At 39.9% G+C, this 17019-nt stretch overlaps 1 protein-coding gene across 9 annotated transcripts in view; it reads right to left on the bottom strand.

Annotated features, from left to right (window-relative positions):
- Positions 1–17019, bottom strand: part of UNC13B (unc-13 homolog B) — a 186961-nt gene that overhangs the window by 99434 nt on the left and 70508 nt on the right. For 5 of the 9 annotated variants that reach the window (XM_046677335.1, XM_046677343.1, XM_046677372.1 and 2 more), the window contains exons 8-9: positions 7374–7409; positions 2123–2357 (exon numbers count right to left, since the gene is read on the bottom strand). In XM_046677335.1, coding sequence (XP_046533291.1) covers positions 2123–2357; positions 7374–7409 — 271 coding nt within the window. The remainder of the gene's footprint in view (positions 1–2122; positions 2358–7373; positions 7410–17019) is intronic. The other 4 variants (XM_046677351.1, XM_046677361.1, XM_046677390.1 and 1 more) reach the window with 1 other exon arrangement.

The following is a 17019-nucleotide window of genomic DNA, read 5'->3' as shown; positions in this document are numbered from 1 at the left end:
AGGAATTTCAAGAAACCTAAATTTGCTGATGAATTTGGGTCTGGAAAGAAGCCAAGCTGTTAACTTGCTGAAAGTTATATTTGAGGCAGTATAGCCAAGAATATGATCAAACATATTTTTAAGGAGAAAACAATATATATACAAAATGAATATAATCTTTGACTATCTTAGAAGTCAAATATTGTTACAGTACCAAAAAAGGACAAATTTTTTAAAGCATTATAGGGGCCAGCCCCACGGCTGAGTGGTTAAGCTCACACACTGCGCTTCGGCAGCTCAGGGTTTGGCCGATTTGGATCCTGGTTGCGGACATGGCACTGCTCATCAGGACATGCTAAGGCGGTGTCCCACACGCCACAATTAGAAGCACCCACAACTAGAATACGCCACTATGTACTGAGAGGCTTTGGGGAGAAGAAGAAAAAAATTTTTTTTTAATGAAAAAAAGAATAAAGCATTATAATTTGTTCTTCTAAAAGAAATCTAAAGGCTATACGCACTGAGGACCACAGTGAAATGAAAATCTCTTCCTATACTGATTATAACAGCAGAAGTTACACATCTGACTTATCAATGAGTACAGAAGACAGCTGAACTTTGTTAGGTTACAGACTGCCTACCTCCCGTGTCCAGCAGGGAGTATAGAGACGGCATGCAGACAAGGAGTTTGCAAACTCAGTGTGTTCTTTTACAGATCTAACATCCAGTAGCATTTATTTAAGAAACAGAAACAAGATCAAAGTGCTCACTTTGTCACTATAAATCTTTTAAGAGTGAGACCAGTATTCTTTTGATCCCTCTCAATACTCGAGATACTCTGACTACATAATATCTAACAAAGTCCAATTCTATTGTCCAACCTCAAATTACACATTTTTATACAATTTACATAAATTTCTAGTTATTCTGGACTCATTAGGCAGAAGGCCATTTGACTGAGTGAGGAAATCCAATTTAACACAAATTTTTTTATATGTAGTTTCATTACTCTCCAATATCCTCAAAAACTCGAACTAAACTAACTCCAGCCTGTAAGAACCTTTTAGAGTTCCAAATTAAACCACTAGGTAGCCACGGCTGCAGTGAATGAAGCTGTTTATTTTTACACTTCTAATCTACTGGAATATGGGTGTTCCTTGTATTATTTCTCTAAATTTTAAGTATAAATCTTTTTTTAAAGTTGGGGGAAGGGGGAGTAGTATATATGTATGAATTTGCTTTTATACTCATAAATATATGACAATCTCGTATAGAAGGATACATAAGAAATAAGTGTGGTGAGAACTAGGAGACTGGATGGGGACGGGGCGGAGGACAACAGGTGTTGAGCGGGAGGTTCTTTATCTTTTTTTTTTTTTTAAAAGATTGGCATTTGAGTTAACAACTATTGCCAATCTTCTTTTTTATTTTCTGCTTTCTCTCGCCAAATCTCCCCAGTACATAGTTGTATATTTTAGTTGTGGGTCCTTCTAGTTGTGGCATGTGGGACGCTGCCTCAGTGTGGCCTAAAGAGCGGTGCCATATCCACACCCAGGATCCAAACCAGCGAAACCCTGGGCCACCAAAGCGGAGCACGGAACTTAACCACTCGGCCATGGAGTTGGCCCCTACCTTTAGGTTTTTTGAACCACGTAAATCTTTTATACACTTAAGAAATCAATAAAACAAAATTTGTAAAAAGTTCCAGCAAAAGTACTGAATCTGCTATGGAGAGATCACACTGGTTTTCTTCTGAAGTTTCCAGGGAAATATTCAGGTAGGAAGGATTATCCAAACATTTAACATCCATGATTTTCTTTTTTAATCTTGGTGAAAGATGTATCAAAATCACTGGGCTGGGCAGAGAATTGAGTAGATCTTTCTCAGCCATCCACCCCAAATGGGCATGCTATCACCAGCTGAGAATCATTGACCATAAAGAGAAATATTACTGATGGAAATATATAAACAGGAATGTGTGAAAGAGAAAAAAAAGACTGAGAATCTACACAAAATGGCTGTAGCTCGCCCCATCACACTGCTATACTTCCACTATCACCTCAGGTTAGAGCACCCACATGTTGTCAGTTGCATCCTGAAAACTGCATGTTAGGAAGAAGAAGCGCTTAGTTTCCATACATACCTGAGGGCCCGCCGTTCTGGATAATCGAGGTCATAACTTTGCATAGAGTCATTGCAAGAGTCCCGGGAACTGCCCTGAAGTAGCAGCTGCTGTGGCAATCGCACAGCCTCAGGGAACTGGTGCACAGAAGCATTGGGCTGGGAAGTTGTATGATAAGGAGGTGGGATGCTATTGCTGGTCTCGCTGCGATAGTCACTATCTCGGTCATCAACGGCACTGTCAGGATCTTCAAAAGCTGTGGAATAAGCACAATCAATCAAAGCACCCCAGCTTTATTTAGTTCTTCAGGATTTTTTTCTGCTTCTAACTTAGGTAACCACAAGCCTGGACCTTGAGAATAAGAGCAAGCTGAGCTGCACATGAGCCCTGCAACCTCAAAGCCATGTGCAGAGTTGTCTCAATGCCCACAGGTCTCTCTCCTTACCAAATGAGGTAAGACTCTTCATTTAATTTCAGTGCTGATTCTCAGAGGAGTTCCAAGTTGCATCTTCCCAATGCAGAACTCTCTGGAACTCTGCTTCTCTTCCCACTTTCTAACTACACACAAATGTTTTCTTCCACCTACATGCCTTCTCACAGGTACTGTGTGTCCAATACACACACACAGCCATTCATAGACAGATTCTGGTCCTCTTTTGCTGTTGTTAGTGCCTTCACATGGATTCTGACTCCTAGCGATCTTGTGGACAGCAGAGTGGAACCCCGTCTGGTCTTTTTGTGCCATCCTCTCACCTTCCAGCGCTATATCAGACAACGTTCTGCTGCTATTCATAGGGTTTTCACGGCCAATTTTTTCAGAAGTGATTGGTCAGGTCCTTCTTCCTAGTCTGTCTTAGTCTGGAAGCTCCTCTGAAACATGTCCACCATGGTGACCCTGCTGGTATTTGAAATATTGGTGGCATAGCTTTCAGCATCACAGCAACACACAGCCGCCAAAGTATGACAACCTACAGATGGGTGGTGTACTTCACTAAGCAGGAAACAAACTCAGGCTGTGGTGGCAACGAACCTTAACCACTAGACCACCAGGGCTGGTTTCTGGGCCTCTACTATTATCAAAATGGGGCAAGAGGGAAATATAGTTTTTCCATATCTTAGAAAAGAGAAATTTTTGTTTAAAGTTGGTTTGGTGTTTTCACACTTTAAAAATATATGGCTGAACAAAATAGGCAGGTCCAACATCAGAAGCTGGTCCAGGAAATCAGGAAGGTCAGAACCAAGGCTTAGGAGTCAAGGCAAAAGCCCTAGAGGCAGCTGAGAGCAGCAGCAGTCTTACTGTCTTGCTACAACATCGGGGTTTTCTATCAGGAATTTTCTAATTCCTGTCAAGCACCTACACCCTGGACTCAGACTTCCCATCTAAAGCCTAGGCTGAAGGAGAAGAGGAAAACATAGGCACTGCCAATGGGATCTTGCTGACAATGCAGACAAGTTCATCTAACAGCAGTGACTACAATTTTATAAAATTATTTCTGCTTTTCAGGCCCGCATCTGACTGGCTAGGTTTTTTCCCCTCGATGTTAGCTAAAATGACCACAGTTACAAATCCTGCTCCAAGCAATAATAAAAATATCCAACACCGTGCTTGGAAAGGGAGCTCAGCCTAAGAGCGCTTTGTAGTTTATTTTATCAAGAAGCCATTTCTGATACCATCCGCATATGTGTATAATTAACAAGGTCCCATATGTTCTTTCTTGCCAAGTTCCATTTGGCTCACAATGAGGAAAAGGAACATTCACCATCCTAAAATGGAGATACTTTTAGCAGTTGACAGACTTCTCATATTGGTAATTTTTAAAATCTTGGTAGTGGTGTGGGCAGTGGAAGCCTCCTGAAGACCGTAAGATGAGGCTTTTACAACTGCCCATGGAGGAGTTAAGAAATTGCATCCATGCAGTGGAGACAGAAAACATTAATGAATTAGAAGAAAATAATCCAGACAGAAAGGATAAAACCTGGGGACAAATGGAAGGTAACAGGGAAATGACCCTTTGGCTTCTACGTTAGATGGCCTGTAGCTAATAATTCCACTAAAAAAGACGGGGGCACAAACGTGGGTTTTACAATCAAGGAAGAAAATTTGAACGTTGGATTCTAGACAATACTTCTGGGCACAGCTGGGAGTAGGGGTAAGAAGATCTTACGAGCTTTTCCCATTTGAGTTTACAGCAACAACATGAGGTTAGGGAAAGGCGTAAGGAGGAGATCTAACAACATTTGACTTTAAGGCAACATGTGAACATAAGGAAAGAAGAGGAGAGTGATCAAGAACTCCAGGGGAAAAACCCAGTTGAGAAAGAGGCTAACCTTCAAATGGTGAGGAACAATATTAGTCAAACAACAGGGAAGGCAAAGCACTCTGCTTACAAAGCATTCTGATCACACATTAGGAAAAAGAGACTTTGGAGGCACTGGTTTTAGACTTTGATGCATTTGTTGTTCTGAAAACTAGAAACAAAGGATCAAGGGACAAAAGCCAGTACGCCTTTCAGACTTCATTCTTTCTGAACCCACAGAAGGAGTAAGTGTGAAGAAGTCAGTGCTGGATTATTCATGCATACAGATGAGGAGACAGAGGCAACAAGGAAACAAGCTAGACGTCTACTTAAATTCCAACAGGAGAAGTATTAGCACATAAGCAAGAAAACCAAGACTGAGTCTCCAATGACGGAGCAGAGATAGACAATCCTATTGATTATGAGGCCAAAAGCGCAGCTCAGCCAGAGTTAGGAACCCATGATCCAGAGCTAGAAACTACACAGATGGACCCTTAGTTTCTCACTGCATCTGACCTATTACTCCTAAATAACACTCTGCTTTTTTATTTTGCTAGGCTAAAGTGAGGAATACTCCAAAACTTTCTTAAAGGCTGACAACATTCCTATACTAAAAAAATAAAGGGCAGGGGCCAGCTCCGTGGCCGAGTGGTTAAGTGCGCACACTGTGCTTCGGCGGCCCAGGGTTTCACCAGTTCGGATCCTGGGTACAGACATGGCACCGCTCATCAGGCCAGGCTGAGGCGGCGTCCCATGTGCTACAACTAGAAGGACCCACAACTAAAATATACAACTATGTACTGGGGGGCTTTGGAGAGAAGAAGGGAAAATTTTAAAAATAAAAAAAATCTTTAAAAAAAAAAAAAAAGAAAGAAAGAAAGGGCAAATATTAAGAAACAAAGTGTCGGGGCTGGCCCGGTGGCCGAGTGGTTAAGTTCGCGCACTCCGCTGCAGACGGCCCAGTGTTTTGTTGGTTCGAACCCTGGGCACGGACACGGCACTGCTCATCAAGCCATGCTGAGGCAGCGTCCCACATGCCACAACTAAAAGGACCCACAGTGAAGAAGATACAACTATGTACCGGGGGGCTTTGGGGAGAAAAAGGAAAAAAATAAAATCTTTAAAAAAAAAAAAAAAAGAAACAAAGTGTCTATGGAAAGAAGAGGATGGGAGTAGAAGAAAAGAGAATATGAAAAGTAGGAGGGGACAGGAAAAAGGACATACAAGGAAGTGAGATGAGACAAAGACACAGGCAAAGGGCAAAGGCCTGGGCTTCTCTCCCTACACTACCCCCAATTTCCTTAGAAAGTAAATCTCCTGGCACTAAGGAGGCTGATTAAAAACTAAAAAGGGAGGTTAAGGAGAAAATGTGAATGAAAGAATTGTGCTTTTATTGTGGCAATGATGATCTCTTACTGGTTCTACCCAACCGCACCATTTAGGCTACAACAGAAAACTCCTGGCTTCACTGAGAGAGAAGCTGAGTGCACGTTTGGTTACTCAGCCTAAGGTGGGCTTGTGAGCTAGTCTGAGGGCAAAAGTTGAAAAGTCCCTGGAAAATTAAAAGGCTGGGAAAATTTACTCTTTCAAATGTTTATTGAGTGCCTACAAGTGCAAGGATAAACAATACAGAAGATTCAAAGTATAAAATCAGTCTAAAATGGGAGAGAAAATATGGATACAAATACAAATACAAGGAAGTAACTATCCTAAGAAGAGTACAAACCAAATGCTCTATGAGTCGAAGATAAGGTCACTTCCTGTTAGGGTGAGCAGGGAAAGCTTTATGGAGGGGATGACTTTGAAAGACTGGTGGGTTTTCAACAGGTGAAGATTGGAGGGGGAGGGGAAATAACTTCTAGAATCTGGATAAAAGCAAAGCCATGAGGAAAAGCCGAATGGTGGGAAAGACTACATATATTTTCAAGAAAGATTTTGTAGCTCATTTGGCAGGTACATAAAATGACATGGAAGGGAATGATAGAAAACAAAGGTGAAGAAACAGTCTGGGGAAAGTAACCTAATCCTGGGCAAAGACAGGCCCCTGGGACAGAGGAGGCACTCAAACCAAACGGGATGGAATATTGAGCAATGAGGCTCTCTGCTACATGGTGCTCCTGGACTGAGTCCCTGACTCTAAATCCAGAGTACAGGCATAACGTTATCAGCTGGAGAAAAAAGGAAAGAGAATTCAAACCTTGTTTTCCATGGCTTGGTTACTTTCTTCTACATGAAAACCTTAAAGTTATCTGAGCTCTCTGAGGCCGCCTTTGAGCAATTCCGTAGTGGAAATACTCAGGATTCAAACCACAAGTACATGCTCCTTGAGAAATTCCAGTGAAAGGACAAAATTTGGCCCCTCTTAGTAGCTACTGGATACCTAATCGCTGGGACTCAACCAAACCCCATCAGATAGGTAACACAGCCAGCAATGTCAGCCTAGCGCTGCGTATCTTTCTCGAAAGAACTGGCTGCCTATTCTTCAAGCTCTAGAACTAAGTTGGCCTCTGGCCTAGCTGGGCTGCTTCCAGGAAATCAAACCATGACCTGAGCCTCTCATTCACTTCACAAAACCAATGACCTCTCCCAGAATGAAACTTTGTCCTTCTAGTCATTGCACTCCTTAGCCAAGAGACCAAAGGAGAGGGTTTTCTACGCTAGGGGGCTGATGGTACTACTTGTCTGTGGGGAAGAAAAATCAGGAGATCCTATCAGGATTATAACTGGGACTTTGGTTTGACACTTATCTCACACACACACACACACACACACACACACACACAAAGTCTTCAAGAAACTAGACTGAAAGGATATAACATTCCACCACAGGTACTATCTCCTGAGATTAACTAGGGGAGGCAAGGGGAATGGAATTATATACAGTCGTATGCATGAATATCCAGCTTCATAGTTCAGAGGGACTATGTTAATGGGTAAGATCAAGAAAATTATAAGGAATTCAAATTCTTACGTACTCTGCTGCTCTCCCCAGCGCAAATAGGTCCAGTGACCTAAGAAAACCACAGGTGGTAGCAAAGAAGAGTGACAGAGACAATTTCAGGAAAATTTCAAGTCATTTCCCCATCCCACCAATTATTATATACCTTACCTTACTTGAGTCTACCCTACTTGTATTCCACTAATTTTACATAACATGTAGAGAGCATCTCCCTTCTTCCAAGCATCAGACAAATCTACAAAGTACTTTTGCTCTCTGCTATTCTCTACATAGAGAATAACAAAAAACTACTGCTCCCATACTCTTTTAAACCTGCTTCTGGCCTAGGTCTCTCTCAAAAGAACACCATTTCAGAGATGATATACCTTTCCTTATTCAAAATGAGAAAAGTTCGACCTGCCTCTAAGAAACCCTTCCTCATCTCTGTGTTCAAACCTGAGGCTACCACAGTATATCCACGAGAAGCTCAGACCCGACATACTGGGAAAGAGTGATGTCCTTGTCTGAAAGCAATGATGTCCAATTTTGCTGCTCTCTATTGAAAGCTAAAAGGCCAAAGAATGGCATTAATCTCCAATCTTCCAATATGTAATAAAACACTGTAGCTTGTTGGATGCTCAGAGATAGCCATTTTTTTCTGAACTGCCTATAAATTTTTAATAAAATCCATTAAATCACAGAAGCTTTGAATGACAGAGGAAAACCGAAAACATTTTCTACTCATTTTTCAAAATAAAAAATTCAATATTAATTCAATTTAAATCCTATCCCACACCCAAACTGAATTTGAGGCAACTAATGTGACAAAGAAATCACTAAAAATAGGCCTTTTTCTCAAGCAACAAGGAGCAATTAAGCTTCATAGTTAAGAATATGGGCATTGAAGTCACAGCTAAGTTCTGCTGGCTTTGCCACATCCTAGCTATATGATCTTGAAAAAGTTATTATAGATGTTTCTTCAACTGTAATATGAGAATAATGATAGTAGGAGTCTCGCTGGTTACTATAAGAGTTATAAGGGGAAATGCAGGTAAAGTGCTTAGCACAGGTCTCCGGAACATGGGAGCAACAGCATTTCTTGTTGTTTTGTCACATTGCCAGGTTTTTGCTTGCCTTATAGGTTCCTAATAAAGAGGTGGCAGAAAGATCAGCATACTCTGACATCCTAATGTCTAGTAAAGGATTGTCAACATCTGGGTTAGAGTGCCCTCAGTTCTGAGGGTGTGGCTCCCTTGAAAGTTTGCCATAAGACTCAAAATTCTGTAAGCATCGAACAGATTCCAATGCAGGCCGGTTTGAACAGATGCCAATGCAGGCTGGTTTCATCACCTGAGCTAACTCCCAATCCTGGGGATATGGGACTACTAATTAGTCACAGGCTGTTCATTTTAATTATGCACTGAGAGTCAATTTTCCTCCTATGTACTTACCCTCTTTCTGCCACCTATGTCTCTTCTTCTCACCCCTCAGAAAGGATATGTTGGTTTAGTGTGCCATTTTTTAAATTTTAGTAATTTATTTATCTTTCCAGCCATGGGGGAGAGGAGGTTTAGAAGAAAATTATCCCAGGCTATAGCACGGTTGCCATAGCAACTGCTAGAGGGTAACTATGTTGTTTCTTTTAAAAGAAAACTGAAAAATGATCACATACAACTTCAGAACATGTCTATCAATCTAGATTGCTCCAGGCAAGTGATAATGATGTTTCTCAATGAAACTCTGGGCCCAAAGAAGGCTCTCTGTACAGGACACTGCCTCATCCTTGAATGCTCCACAGTACTGCACAGCAGTTTTCTTGTACATGGTAAGCTCAATAAATATTTATTGACTGAATAAATCTAACAAATTATCTGATCCCATGCATTGGGTCCATCCCTAACTCATGAAAATAACAACAGTTATGCTCTCTGACTGACCAGTTCTCTAGTCTCACTTCAGCCTGGTACCATTATAAGAGACATGATACCAGTTTAGTCAAGCAAGCTTCCTTCCCCAGCCCAAAAATGCACTAAAACATCTCACTAGCCAACAGAACAATTACTGAGAATAGGCAGGTTTTGCTAGGCATAAGTACCAAGAAAGGGAGGCGGGAAATGTTCCAGGAAAAGGAGATTATATATGCAAAGGCACATTCAGTGAACTGAAAACAGTTCTAGCATATCTGAGTGAGAGACTAGGGTTATAAAAGATCAAAATAGTCTAAGTAATGTTTAGGAATTTAGTAATATTAGGAAATTGGAATTATCTGGAGGGTAATACAGAGCTATTACAGCTCTTAAGAAGAAGAGAGACAGGATCAAATTTGTCATTTTAGAAAGACAACAGTGCTCTGTACAGTATGACCAACAGTTGGCAGGGTAAGAGGACTGGTGTGAGGGAGGCTGGTCAGGAGGCTACTGCACCGACCTGATGATGGCTTGAACTAGGGAAGTGCCAGAGGGAGTGAAGTAGATGCATTCATCAGATATTTTGGAGGTAAAATCAACAGGGTTTAATACGTAACTGAATGTGGGAAGTGAGGAGAAATAAGGACTAAATAATATTGCCTAGGTTTTTAGCTTGAGCTACTGGGTGGATATGATATCATTCATTAAGAGAGATATAAAAGAGGGACAGGTTGAGGGAGTTGATGAATTCAATGTTAGATATATTGAATTTGAGCTATCTATTGGACATCTCAAATGAGCATTTCTGGATATATGAGTGGAGCTGAGAAAAGAGATGTGGAGAAGACTTAGAAGTTTCTAGAATACAAGCTCCCATGAGGAGAGGGATTCTTCTGCTTTGTTCTTTGCTCTATCTTCAATGCTTAAATAGTGCCTGGAACAAAGCAGAAGCTCAACAAATACTTGTAAATGAACAGATAAAAATAAAAATGTAAGTAAATAAGAATAAGGCAGAGAGTACAGGATAAGGAAAAAGAAATACTATAGCAAAGGGCCCCCTAAGAACCTAAGGAAAAGACACATTCAAAAAGACAAATTTTTTTAAAAATTGACAATACAAAGTGTTGGTAAGGCTGTGGAGTAACTGGAATACTCATACATTGTTGGCAAGAAAGCAAAATGTCAGACCACCTTGGAAAACAAGCTGGGCATTTCTTATAAACTTATACACACAAAACACAACCCAGCAAGTCCCTGCCTATATGTTTACCCAAGAGAAATAAAAGCATATTCACACAAAATCCTGTACCTGAATGTTTACAGTTGCTTAATTCATATTCACTAAAAATCAGAAACATAAGTGACCTTCAACTGATGAATAAGAAACTGCAGTATATCCATACAGTAGAGTACTACTCCGGGATAAAAAGAAATGAACTACTGACACAGAGATGAATCTCAACTGCATTACGTTAAGTGAAACAAGCCAGACTCAAAAAGCTACATACTATATAATTTCATTTATACAACCTTCTGGAAAAGGCAATACCAGAGGGACAGAAAACAGATGAGTGGTTTTCACGGGCCAGGAGTGGGAGAGGTTGACTACAAAGGGGTTTAGGGAATTTTCAGGATTGATGGAACTGTTCTATTTCCTGACTATGCTTGTGGTTACATGATGCACATGTTTGCCAAAACTTGTTCAGGCTATACACTAAAAGGGAGAATTTTGGGGGCCGGCCGAGTGGTGCAGCGGTTAAATGCATACATTCCACTTCTTGGTGGCCCGGGGTTCACCGGTTTGGATCCCGGGTGCTGACATGGCACCACTTGGCAGGCCATGCTGTGGTAGATGTCCCACATATAAAGTGCAGGAAGATGGGCACGGATGTTAGCTCAGGGCCAGGCCTCCTCAGCAAAAAAGAGGAGAACTGGCAGTAGTTAGCTCAGGGCTAATGTTCCTCAAAAAAAAAGGGAGAATTTTACTATATGAAAATTACACCTTAATAAATCTGACTTAAAAAAAATAAGAGTCTATGAAGGAGCCTGTGAAGAAGCCAGAAAGGAAGAAAACCACGGCAATGTGGTCCCTAAAGTCAGGAAAGACAAAGTTTCAAGGAGAGAGTGAACAAGAAGTATTAAGTGCTACGAGTAGTGTAAATAAATCTGAGAAAGGCCTACTGGATTTAGAAACAAAGAGATTATCAGTAACTTTAATGACAGAAATTTTAATGAATGAAAGCTAGAGTACAGATTGTTCAGAAGCAAAGAGAAGTACATGCAATGGAATATGGAGAATCAAGAGATTCCACAATTCATACAGTAAAATGTTGAATGTGAGCAAGGTGGAGGGTACTGCTTATCACAGGATGCCAGAGAGGAAGAAAGCAGGGAAAAGACAATGGCCAAATGTGTTACAGAAAAAACTCTCAGTACACTAAGAGATTAGAAAACCAGCACCGTTCTCAAATTGGGCATGCACACATACCAAATGGGTGTCAAACTGACAATTTCAATGAGCATGCCAATGGTTCCCACGTCCTAGAGCCTCAAACCTCTTCAGCTCACATACTTAACAAAGGAATAACTAATTACCCTCTAGCTCAGCAGCACCTCATGCTAAGAGTCAGGCAGTCTAGAAAACTAGAGCCTCCACTGGCAATGATACTGTATTTACAATTTTACTAGCTCTCTTCAGATGTGTTAGCACACCAAGTATACCTCAACTTGAAAACCACTGAACTCCAGATACTTCAACACCAGAAACCACAGGACCATTCCTAAAATTCCTCTCCACTTTAACTCCCATGTCCAATCTGTCAACAAGCTTAGCAGTTAATTCCACTGAAGTCCCCTTCCTATTGTCCCTTCCTCCTAGGTTTCCTAGGTTTCACTGTCATTATCAAGGAACTTATTACCTCATGTCTGAATTATTACAGCAGAGTTTTGGCTAGACTTATGACCTTCTCATCTCTGTCCCATTCAATCTACTCAGCACATGGCAACTAGACTAATTTCCTAAATCCAGCTTCTAATCACATCATTAGTCTTTCAATAATTTACAATAGCTCACTCTTTATAAAACAGTGTATTTATCTTCCTGGCTTTCAAAACCCTCTATAATCTGATACCAAATAAACTTTACACCTGCTAACCAGTCCTCCACAACAAAGCCTTTGTTACTGGCAAACAAGTATTGGCACAGTTTCTATGTTTGCCTTACTCAGCAGATGGACAGAGGAATGAGCACGATTTCCCTATGTGTCCCCCAACTTCTGAAGCTGGAATGTCCTTCACTTCCACTCCTATGATGGTATAATGATTGGTATAATGGAAATGGTTTGAGTTTGGGAACAAGATAAACCTAGATTCAAAGCCATCACTTACTAGCTGTGTGACCTTAGGCTTCTTAACTTCTCTACACTTCTGTTCATCATTTATAAATGTGAAGAGTAATACCACTTACCTCTCAGATTTCATAAGTATTGAAAATCATGTATGTAGCTTTAACTATCATGTACTAGACAAATGGTAACTACTCAATAAATGTTCCCTATCCTCCCTTATATAGTTGGTACCCATTCTTAAGTTCCACTTTAACAATTCTTAAACAATGCTCAATGACTCTAGTACAGTGTCTCTGTTATCAAAATAAAAACCATCTGCCTGTTTCTTAAAAAGTTAAACATACACCTGCCCATATGATCCAGCCATTCCACTCCTAGGTATTTAACCAAAAGAAATGAAAACATATGATCAGACAAATGTTCATATTATTCATGATAACTAGAAACAACCCAAATGCCTACCAATAGGTGAATGGATAAACAAAATGTGTTATATCCATATAGTAGAACACTACTCAGTAAATAAAAACAAACGAATTACTGATACACTCAACAAAATGGATGAATCTCAAAATCCGTAGGCTAAGTGAAGGGAGCTAGACACAAAAGAGTACATACTGTATGGTTCCATTTATATAAGACTCTAGAACACCAAATTTAACCTATAGTGATAGAAAGCCCATCAGCGGTTGCCTGGAGCCAGAGGCGGCTAGAAGGATGAATGCAAAGGGCATGAGGAAACATTTAGAGATCATGGAAATGCTCTACATCTTGATTGTGGTGGTAGTTTCACTGGTATATACATCTGTCAAAACTAATCAAACTGTACTTTAAATGGGTGATTCTTTTGTATGTTTATTATAGCTCAATAAAGTTTATTTTTAAAAAACACTTGCCTTAGAACTTGATTATTTTATTGCTTGCCTTTGTCCAATCCATACCATCCACAGCCTAGGCTGTAAGTTCCTTGAGTGTGTAAGATCCAAGTCTTATACTTCCTTTATGTTCCTCCCAATACTCAGCACGGAAATCCTATACTGAAGGAGATAACTGAATAAAGCAGGTTCTTCTTAACTTTAGAAAGCAGTGTTTTTATAAGACTTGACACTCTTGTTTAAAATGCAGATTCCCAGGCCCTCCTCCTAGGGATTCTAATTCAAAATGCCTAACTTAGAAATCTGTATTTGTTGTTGTTGGAATCTGCCTTTTCAACAAGCAACCTGAGGACTCTCATACCAATGATTCTTGAATTACATCTAAAACAACACAGCTGCAGAATTTCCTATGCGAATAAGGCTAGTCTCTCAGATAGAAATACAGTGCTCCTGTACTGATGGAAGGAGGCAGCCAGACACACTATCCTACTGAGCTCGAAGGCCAGTTCAACACGATTGTACAGGTAAGTGAAAAACTTCCAGCAAGTTCAGGACCCAAATAAAGATGAATCCTCTTTCTTACAAGGCAAAGCTTCTACACTTATCCCTGTTGACCAGGCTACAGCAATATACTCACAGGCTGCTGCTTCTGCCTATTTCATCTTGTTTCTAGTGGAAAATGTAAGAAATCAGAAAGAGTCACATTAAAAAAATAAGGTCTACAATTATCAAACAAAACACCCCCAAGCAATTGTTACACCACCAATTAATAGTCCAATGCTGATCAATTTTTCCATAACAATGAAATAACAGGCTATTTGAGCCCCAGACTTCAAGTGAACAGCCATCTGTCTAGGCAATGACAGGATTCACCTATCAATTACTAGGTGGCTCACAAAGGACAATAAAGCCAAACATGAGAAATTATTCTCTTCCCTTTTTCAAGATAGTAGTTTAGATAAGTACCATAGAATCTCTCTTTCCATGGAAAACAGTAAAGAACCTATAATTAAGAAAAGCACTTCAAACCTAACATAGAGGAATAACAAAAAGAAAACAAACTATTGACCAACCTTCCTTGTGAATAAAGATATAAAAATCCAAAATAAAATACAAGTAAATCAAATCTACCATTAAAAAAATAATTTCCCATAATCAAATAGGGTATATTATAGGAAAGCAAAGATATTTATTAATTGAAATTAATGCACTCGTCACATTAATAACTCAAAGGAAAATACTCATGAACAACTGAGTAAGTAGTATTAAGGCATTTTGAAATGTTCAACATCTACTCCTTACTTTTAATACAAAAGCTACACTACTACATGATGTAGTTTGTTAAACTACACCATGGGAATGTACTGAGCAAAATTCAGAATATGGGAAACTCCATAAGTCAAAGAAAACCATGTAGTCAAATTGCTTGACTGCTTCAATAAAAAACTGCAAGGAAAACCTTAAGAGATGGAAGAAGAACTCACAGATTAAAAAAGAATGATAAGATACATTACAAAGAGAAAACAGGCAAAAATAAACTCTAATGTTTAGTGATCCACACTTGAGTGATAAAACATAAAGAAAAGCAAAGGAAATCATTATCATAAAAGTGGAGACAGTAGTTACTTTCAGAAAGGAGGATACTGTGATTGGGAAGGGGCAGGTGGAGGGCTTCCTGGGGTACCAGGTAAAGGTTTATTTTTTGCCTATCTTACATTAATTCATTAAACAAAACGTTTGTTTTATGATGTTATCTGTATATCCGTGTTCTATTCTACAATTAAACAGATTTTTTTAATGCATCAAACAAACTGCTCATATCACTAAAACCACCACCATAAGATTGTTTCATTCCTTTGCATAAAGTCTGCAAAGGCTCCCCACTGTCTTCAAGATAAAATAATCACAGTTTGCTATGGCATTCCAATCCTTCTCTGGCCTCATCTCTGCCCCTTCCCCACTCTTATCTCATGCCCTCAAGACGTCCAGAATTTTCAACATGCTTAAGTCACGCTTTTTCATCTTAGTGTCCTAGTACCATAAACTGTTTTCTCCTTCTTTACTTGACTGACTTCTACTCATCCTTTAGACTCGACTTGTGCCAGAGATTTGAGGGGAGGGAGGGATGACTAGGTAGAGCATGGTGGAATTTGAGGGCAGTGCACTATTCTGTGTCACACTGTCAGGGGGGATATGTGTCATTATATTTGTCAAAACCCACAGAACGTAAAACACAAAGAGTGAACCACAGTAATCTATGGACTTTGATTGATTTTTAAAATTTTTTCAGTTTAGATATCATTTTCTCTGGGAAGTCTTTCCTAACCACCCCAAATTTATGGATTTAGTGAGCTCAAACCCAAAGAGGATGAAATTTCTTTCCTCTAGACTCCCCTACCTTCACTAGTCACATGGTACGAGTTACACATTTCTTCTTCTCTGGACTTGAGCTCACTAAGGTCAAGGACTTTCATACCTATACCCCCAGTGCCTAGCATGGTTTTTAGCATGAGGAAGAGGTGTCCAATAATAGACAGAACTGAATAATTGATAGAATTGAACAACTGGATAGAATCAAATAATTCTATCAATTGTTGATATCTACAACAATTCTATCAATCATGTTTTATCAATCAAATTCACTTCTTATCACTTTGTACCAGTGAAACCTATAATAAGAAGCCATAAGATGACCATGCTTTCACGGGAATAACAGATCGTTTTACATATATATAACAAATACTGAGTCCAGGTTAGGCACTTAAGTGTGGCAATCAAATGAAACTTTGATATATTAATCTGACATTTTTAACAAGCATAATTGTGCAGATTAGTAATTAAACAGAGATGATAATAAATTGATGTAATGACTGCAGTTAGCCACCTCATTCTTTCTGGGAAAAGGCAGGATAGAAATAAATAAATGAGTGAGTTTGAAGACTACAATTAACATTATTTTTTTCAGAGGCTGGCCCCAGAGCCGAGTGGTTAAGTTCCCGTGCCCCACTTCAGTGGCCCAGGGTTTCACCGGTTCGGGTCCTGGGTGTGGACATGGCACCACTCATCAGGCCAGCTGAGGTGGCATCCCAATGCCACAACTAGGAGGACCCACAACTAAAAGATACAACTGTGTACTGGGCGGATTTTGGGAGAAAAAGCAGAAAAAAAAAAAAAGAAGATTGGCAACAGTTGTTAGCTCAGGTGCCAATCTTTAAAAAAAAAAAAATTATTTTTTTCAGCCAAACCAGATTGTTACAGTTCCTCTTTTCTTTGTTAGTTTGCCAGCACCTATAATCAGCATCAATATCAGCTGCTTCCACCGATACCGCATGTACTGTGTAAAACATCACCTATTCATATGGACAGAAGTCCTAGACCCATTACACTGCCCTGTTACTAAAATAAGACTCCCTGTACACTCTAAGGAATCTATAGTTAGCATATTTTCCTGTCTCTGAGATTCCTAGTCCTAGACTAGAGGTAGCAGAAGCCATGGATTGACTGACCCTATACTCCTACCACCCAGGAAGCAGGATGTTCCAGCCAGTAAGAGG

This window comes from Equus quagga, chromosome 1 (genome assembly GCF_021613505.1).
Source record: "Equus quagga isolate Etosha38 chromosome 1, UCLA_HA_Equagga_1.0, whole genome shotgun sequence".
NCBI lineage: Eukaryota > Metazoa > Chordata > Mammalia > Perissodactyla > Equidae > Equus > Equus quagga.
The sequence above is the reverse complement of the archived record's forward strand: the minus strand, read 5'-3'. Positions and strand labels throughout refer to the sequence as shown.